This window comes from Crocuta crocuta, unplaced genomic scaffold (genome assembly GCF_008692635.1).
Source record: "Crocuta crocuta isolate KB4526 unplaced genomic scaffold, BGI_CrCroc_1.0 scaffold139, whole genome shotgun sequence".
Taxonomy (NCBI): Eukaryota; Metazoa; Chordata; class Mammalia; order Carnivora; family Hyaenidae; genus Crocuta; species Crocuta crocuta.
In genome coordinates, this window is record NW_027533258.1 from 8959263 (window position 1) to 8967111 (window position 7849).

The 7849-nt window shown below is 50.8% G+C and overlaps 1 protein-coding gene across 2 annotated transcripts in view; it reads left to right on the forward strand.

Annotated features, from left to right (window-relative positions):
• PIK3R5 (phosphoinositide-3-kinase regulatory subunit 5) overlaps positions 1-7849 on the forward strand; it is a 26357-nt gene that overhangs the window by 4656 nt on the left and 13852 nt on the right. For both annotated transcript variants that reach the window (XM_077746571.1, XM_077746572.1), the window contains exons 3-4: positions 156-224; positions 1109-1247. In XM_077746571.1, the coding sequence (XP_077602697.1) occupies positions 156-224; positions 1109-1247 (208 nt within the window). The remainder of the gene's footprint in view (positions 1-155; positions 225-1108; positions 1248-7849) is intronic.

Genomic DNA, 7849 nt, shown 5'->3' on the forward strand with positions numbered 1-7849 from the left:
GGATATTGTGAGTGTTGGGTTTTTTTTTTAAACTTGTATTTCCCAAATTTCTGCCTTGCGGTTACATTGCCTTTCACGTAAGAAAGTGCAGAGTAGGAAAGCGCTGCTCGGTTCTGCACCTGTGAGGAGTCTCACCTGTCCTGTCCTGTCCACAGGTCCAGGAGAAGGGCACCTATGACCTTCTCGCCCCCCTGGCTCTGCTTTTCTACTCCACTGTTCTCTGCGTAAGTTCCGGGGGGCGGGCAGCTGGGGGAGCCGAGAGGGGACAGTGAGGGCCGGTGTCCATGGAGGCGGAGCCCTTATACCTCCAGATACAACTTAGGGAGGATACCTGTCAAGCCACAACCTTGAAATGGGTGTCAGCCGTCTGGCACCAGGATGACCCCATAACTCCCTGAATGGCTGGAAACAGGCTAAATATATAAAAGCCTCTGATGGCATCAGAGCGGCCATCTTGAGAGGCTTCCATAACCGTATGCAGATGTCATGGTGCCTGGCATATTCGGGCTCCCGTGGAGGGGACAGCTCTCAACAGCCTGTTCACAAGCCAGGAAGCAGATCCCGCTGAGAGATCTTAGGTCCCTGTCATTCTGTACCCCGGGAGTCTGTGTCACCCAGTGTGTTATCATCCCGTATTCACCAGACCGGTGGCATCCGATGACTCTACACACGTGGAGCCAATCCACTTGAAAGCATGAACATCTGCCTCGGTGAGGGTATTGAAGGGTAGTTCGGGCATTGAAGACCGTCCCCTCAGAGGAGTTGTGGCAATGGTACCATTTAGGATGACCTCGACAGCTTTTCAGAGGGGCGCTCGTGCATTAGATATGAGTGCATTAGATATCTAATGCATATCTAATTAGATGTCTCGTGCATTAGATATTACGTGTGGTGAAAACACGGCCCTGACAGTAAAGGTGGCCCTGGGTGCCATCTTGCCCGTCTGTAAGTCACTCCGGTTCTTTCTGAACTCGTCTCTGCACATACTGCTGGCGGGAGCGCTGTGCCTTCCGTGGAACATAGCAGAAGGGAGCGGGTGTGCTCTGGAATCCCAGTGAGCGCTCTCTTACCCAGACCTCTCTGCTTGTTCCTCCCTTTTCCGTCCCAGACACCACACTTCCCACCCGATTCAGATCTCCTTCTGAAAGCAGCCAGAACCTATCACCGATTCCTGACCTGGCCGGTTCCCTACTGCAGTATCTGTCAGGAGCTGCTCACCTTCATTGATGCCGAACTCAAGGCCCCAGGTGAGTGGGGGGGAAGGGATCAGGTGCACAGGGCCGGGGTCTCCTCCTCACGGTGCACACAGCCTCAGATGGCTGAGAGCAGGGAACACAGGGGTCACTCAGGGAGGAACCCTTAGGGGTTCAAGGCAGGGAGACCCCACTACATGGCGTTTGCCTGTGCTCTGCTTTGCCAGAGGGCCTCTGAGACTGCCCAGGTCAGACAGAGACACCTCCACAACGCTGACAATAGGCCCTTGCTTGTTCTCTTTGCCTCGGGATCACATAGGGAAGCGATGGGTGGATAGATTCAGTGCTGGCCAGAGAAGCTGCGCGTGCCAGGAACAGACAGGTTGAGGGGTGCCATGATGGTGTGGACAAGGGTCTCCTGCTCAGTTTTCACTTGCAGAGTCTGAGAAGTAAGTAGGAATTCTTGAAACTTCGCGGGTGTTATAACAGACGTGAAAACGAGGTCCTAGCAAACTTACAGCGCAAGGGAAAACCTAGCCGGTAAGCGTGACCGCGAGGTGGCGTGATACAGTAATTCATCAACAGCAGTTGCTCAAACAAATAACATCACATAAACAGCTCAATAGATGCCCCTAAAACATTTAATAGAACTCGACATTCATTCCTAATATTCAAAACAGCTCTAATATATGGACACTATTAATACATGAAAGTGTTCTTAATAGGGTAACAGCCCACAGCAAAATACTAGAGGCATTTCCATTTAAGTCAATAACCTCCGTCTCTGTGCTTACTGATATTTTGCTTATGCAAAAAGGCAAAAAGGAAGAATAGTGCCTCTTCCGGAAAGATAACAATTTAATTATGCAGAAATCAAATAATTGCTAATCTGTCAAGGCCAAGAGAATCACTGAAGAACTGTCAGAACTAGTAAACAGGTAGCTAAGAGCTTTCCACATAATGGCATTAACCAGTAGGAAGACATAGTGGTGGGGAGGGGACAATTTATAATAGCAACTAAAACTACAAAAGAAGTCAGAGAGATGTGAATCACCTACATAGAGACACAAACTTAACTGAAGGATAAGTAATTTAGGAGACATGTTGCCAGATTGAATCAATATTGTAGTAACAGCAGGTGTTGTGGAAATAAATGTAACCGTGATTTAAAAATAGCAACAATATCTTTTAAAATTTAACAAAATAAAGTCTAGGGAAAGAATAAATGCTCTCCAGTAACATTTATTTATGCATTTATCATGCACATATTTATGTATTCTTAACAGTGTAAGAATGGAGTATTTCCCTTACTAGGTCTCTTAGAACTATTAGGCTTAAGTTATTAAAATAGTGCACTATTGGTATAAGAATAGATAAGTTAATGGAACAACACAGAATGACTGGAAACAGGCTAAATATAGAAAGATTTGTTACATGACAAAGTGGTATCCTGAAACCAATGATGAATAAAATCAGGCATTTAATAAATAGTATCAGAACAACTGACAGACCATTAAAAATGAGTTATAATTCTATCTCAAAGAATGTAAGAATTCGACCTCAAACATAAAATCAATTGCAGGTAGATCAAAGGTGGAAGTGTGGGAAACAAAACCATGAATGTCATAGAAGAAAACTAGGTGACATGAACCACCTAGACACCAAACATGCCCTCCCCCAAGGAAAAAATTATAAAAGAAAAGGCTGACAGATTTGAGAGCATAAAATGTAAAGCTTTTATAGAGCTATTCACTCATTAAAGATGTAGATACAGAGTTACCCAGGGGAAAAAATGCTGAGTAACTTGTGTACAAATGCTGGCATTTAATTCTTATCATACACATTAAACACACACAGGACAGGAGTATTACATCTTAGTCCCCAACAATTCGTGGACCCTGGAAAGCTCAGGACTGAAGCTTTGTGTGTAAATTCCTTCGGAGGGGCTCCTGACTTCCTTCCACAGTCATCTGATTTCTCTCCTCCCAGCCAATCAGCCGAGCGGTCTTCTCCCAGCCAATCAGCTTAACTGCCTCCTGCCAGCCAATCAGCAGATCTCCCTGCCCAGCCAATCAGCTATCTGTGGTTACCAAGGCTCAGAGCTCAGAGCAGGCCCTGGTTAGGCTTGGCCAACCCCAGAGGCTACCTGCTCCTGGGACCTCACCGCATGGTAGAGGCTTGGGCGGGAGAATGAAGAAATCAGGAAGGCCTCAAGGAGGAGGTGCTGGACTAGGAAAAGTGCTCAGGCACACAGGGAACAGTTTGCCAATCTAACTTCCCAAGGCTCCCTAAGTGAACAAGCCAGTTGATTCTCTTTCGTTCCCTTCCTCCCAGCGGCTCCCCCAGACCAGCAGATCTGTAATGCTTCTGGGCTTCTTGCTGATGACCAGGATTCCTTTCACAAGAGATGCTAAGCTTTTCTTCCCTTCTCTCGTTCAGACAGAAGGGATATGAAATGCAAGTACCTTGGCAGGGCCTTCGGTCGCTAATCAAAGGTTTAAGTGACTCTTTCTTACTTTGAAACGGATAAGGGAGATGTAGGGCTGGGTCGCTTGCGCGCTGGAAGACCGCGTCCCAGTTGCAAGTAGAGCCAGGTGACTTCTGCCCTGAAAGAATGCTACGCCTTGAGATGTTTTGGGGGGACAGCTGAGCAGGGACTCTGTTCTGGGCAGCCCAGCGAGCAGAGGTGGTGTGGAGGGCTGGCTGGGAAGGGTCAAGGCCAGACTTGACCTTGACAAGGCTGGGACAGTGGGGTTCTAAGCCTGGGGACGAGGGCCGGGCAAGGCCTGAACTGGAGGTAAGGATGGAATGAAGGCTTTTGGACCCCAAGCAAGAAGGACCCTGGAAGCCCCGGTCACTCTCTGCTGAGCGCCTTCCCCTTTCCCTCGACATCACCCGGGGAGCATGTGACACCTCAGGTGTCTTGGTGATGGCAGAGAAGGCAAATGCCTGGAGAGAGAGGCAGTCCATGCCAGGCCGCCTGTGCTCAGAACCTGTCCTCTTCCAGGGAAAGCAGAACCAAAATAGGAAATCATGAACGCTTTCTCACGTCAGAGAGTCATTTTCAAACAGTTAAAAAAAAAAATCAGCATGCACAGATGTATAGTAAGCCTTTGTCGAAGACACAGAGCGCTCGTTACTGAGGGAGAGCCGGCCTAAATGAAGGTGTGAGAGGGGCCGCCTGGGTGGCTTAGTCGGTTAAGCGTCCGACTTTCGCTTAGGTCATGATCTCGCGGTTCGTGGGTTCGAGCCCCGCGTCGGGCTCTGTGCTGACTGCCGGCTCAGAGCCTGGAGCCTGTTTCAGAGTCTGTGACTCCCTCTCTCTCTGACCCTCCCCTGCTCACGCTGTCTCTCTCTCTCTCTCTCTCCTAGAAATAAATGAAAAACATTTAAAAAACCATAAAAAAAATAAAGGAGGGTGTGAGAGGCTGAATGAGGTAGCTCACAGGGGCGCCTGGGTGGCTCAGGCAATTGAACGTCTAACTCTTGATTTTGGCTCAGGTCATGATCTCACCGTTTGTGAGTTCGAGCCCTGCATCAGGCTCCGTGCTATCTGCCTCCCTCCCGCCTCCCCCTTTCTCATCTCTCTCTCTCTGTCTCTCTCTCTCATAAACAAACAAATATCTTGGAGAAAAGCTCCTCACAGAAGCGAGAATAAGATTGCAAAACTAGATACGAAATCAGTGAAGGTCCCAGAGGGGAATAGCGCTGTAACCTGTGGGGTTCTCTTTTCCACGGAACAAAAATCCGTTCCCCTCATCTGACTCCCCCGAGTTCACCTCTCATGTCCCAGAACCCGAGCCCTCCTCCGTAGCGAAGAGTCCGTGAAGCTAGATTACCCTTCTCTGCAGGACCCCTCGGTGGGCTCGTTGGAAAGTGCTTTAGTGAGATTATTGTTTCGGCATGTGGGAATGTCGTGGCCTGATTCCTGAGTGCCCCCACCCACGGATCTCCCCATCTGGCTGAGGGAGGCAGTGAGGCGGAGGCCCGGGATGGAGGCCACGGAATAAGCTCTCAGAGGAGAAGCTGAGGCTGAATCAGTCGGTATGAGGCCACTGTGGCCTCAAATCCTGGAGCGGTGGGGCCTTGGGCAGGACATTTCTTTAATTTCTTTAATTTATAGGGGCATCTGTAAAATGGGAGTGTAATAACGCCTTCCCCCTCAGAGCAATTGGAAGCTTGATGCTGGCCTCGGTGGATCTCACGTTGCTGGGAGGGGGCAGGGGTACCTGCAGAAACAGGTGCTGATAAGGTCACAAGGAGAAGATGACAAGGGCCGTGGTCCCTTCACCCAAGGAGCTGTAGGGAGCCAGTTGCCATGGCGACGAGTGAAACAGTCGCTCCTGCTTTGATGTGGCTGGGTGGTAGAGGAAGTAGACAGGTTATCAAGTCCTCGGGCCTACCCCCTCTTCCTGACCCCACCCCAATAGGGTGGCCCGGCTGCCTCTACTCGGGGGTGGCAGGAAACCTTACGTCAGTGCCTCCGGGGCCTGCCCACCACAGCCCTTCGCAGCAGCCCACATGTTTGTCGAGTATTTACTCCAAGCCCCCGCACGGCCGTGTAGACCACGCTGCCTGCCTGCAGAGAATCCTGAGGGCCGACATAGGGCATCATAGGTGTGAGTCACCGTGCAGCTTTCAGAGCACACAGACCGTNCGTGCTATCTGCCTCCCTCCCGCCTCCCCCTTTCTCATCTCTCTCTCTCTGTCTCTCTCTCTCATAAACAAACAAATATCTTGGAGAAAAGCTCCTCACAGAAGCGAGAATAAGATTGCAAAATTAGATACGAAATCAGTGAAGGTCCCAGAGGGGAATAGCGCTGTAACCTGTGGGGTTCTCTTTTCCACGGAACAAAAATCCGTTCCCCTCATCTGACTCCCCCGAGTTCACCTCTCATGTCCCAGAACCCGAGCCCTCCTCCGTAGCGAAGAGTCCGTGAAGCTAGATTACCCTTCTCTGCAGGACCCCTCGGTGGGCTCGTTGGAAAGTGCTTTAGTGAGATTATTGTTTCGGCATGTGGGAATGTCGTGGCCTGATTCCTGAGTGCCCCCACCCACGGATCTCCCCATCTGGCTGAGGGAGGCAGTGAGGCGGAGGCCCGGGATGGAGGCCACGGAATAAGCTCTCAGAGGAGAAGCTGAGGCTGAATCAGTCGGTATGAGGCCACTGTGGCCTCAAATCCTGGAGCGGTGGGGCCTTGGGCAGGACATTTCTTTAATTTCTTTAATTTATAGGAGCATCTGTAAAATGGGAGTGTAATAACGCCTTCCCCCTCAGAGCAATTGGAAGCTTGATGCTGGCCTCGGTGGATCTCACGTTGCTGGGAGGGGGCAGCGGTACCTGCAGAAACAGGTGCTGATAAGGTCACAAGGAGATGACGACAAGGGCCGTGGTCCCTTCACCCAAGGAGCTGTAGGGAGCCAGTTGCCATGGCGACGAGTGAAACAGTCGCTCCTGCTTTGATGTGGCTGGGTGGTAGAGGAAGTAGACAGGTTATCAAGTCCTCGGGCCTACCCCCTCTTCCTGACCCCACCCCAATAGGGTGGCCCGGCTGCCTCTACTCGGGGGTGGCAGGAAACCTTACGTCAGTGCCTCCGGGGCCTGCCCACCACAGCCCTTCGCAGCAGCCCACATGTTTGTCGAGTATTTACTCCAAGCCCCCGCACGGCCGTGTAGACCACGCTGCCTGCCTGCAGAGAATCCTGAGGGCCGACATAGGGCATCATAGGTGTGAGTCACCGTGCAGCTTTCAGAGCACACAGACCGTGGGGGCTGCCGCTCCCCCCCCCACCTCCCCGGCCACAGCCCTACGGGGTGCAGGGAAGTGCAGTACCGTTCCCGTGTCAGACCCGAGAAAATGGAGACTCAGACGTTTCATGCTTCTTGCCCGAGCTGTAAAGTCGGGGGTGAGAGAAGGGCCGGGGTGTGACCTCTGTGTTGTCACTTACTGGCTGGTTTCCTTAGACAGGATGGAAGCTCTCTGAGCCTCCCTGTCAAAAGTAGGACCACGGGACGCCTGGGCGGCTCCGTCGGTTCAGCGTCTGATTCTTGGTTTTGGCTCAGGTTGTGATCGCTCTCAGAGTTTAGGAGTTCAAGCCCTGTGTCGGGCTCTGTGCTGACAGCTCAGAGCCTGGAGCCTGCTTTGGATTCTGTCTCCCTCTCTCTCTGCCCCTCCCCTGTTCAAGCTCTGTCTCTCTCTCTCAAAATAAATTAACATTAAAAAAATAGTAGGATCGTCATTGTTGATGGTGATGATGATGACAGCCATGCTCGGGTTGGTTTATCTGTCCTCCGAAACCCGCCCCCCGACCTGGGTATTTACTATTATTTCCATCTTCCAGGGATGAACCTGAACTTCAGACGTTGCCCATGCTCATGTAGCTGACAAGAGCTCTACTCCCTTAAAGCTATATCTGTTTGATTCCCAAAACTATGTCCTTCGATGCCGGAAACATATTCTCACATTTGCAAAGAACTATTTATGTACCAAGAGGCACAGGCAGACCATTGTGTGTGACTGGAAAGCCCTGGGCTGTCCCAGCTGCCTTTTTTTTTTTTAATGTTTGTTTATTTTTTGAGAGAGAGAGAGAGAAACAGAGTGTGAGCAGGGGAGGGGCAGAGAGAGAGAGAGGGAGACACAGAATCTGAAGCAGGC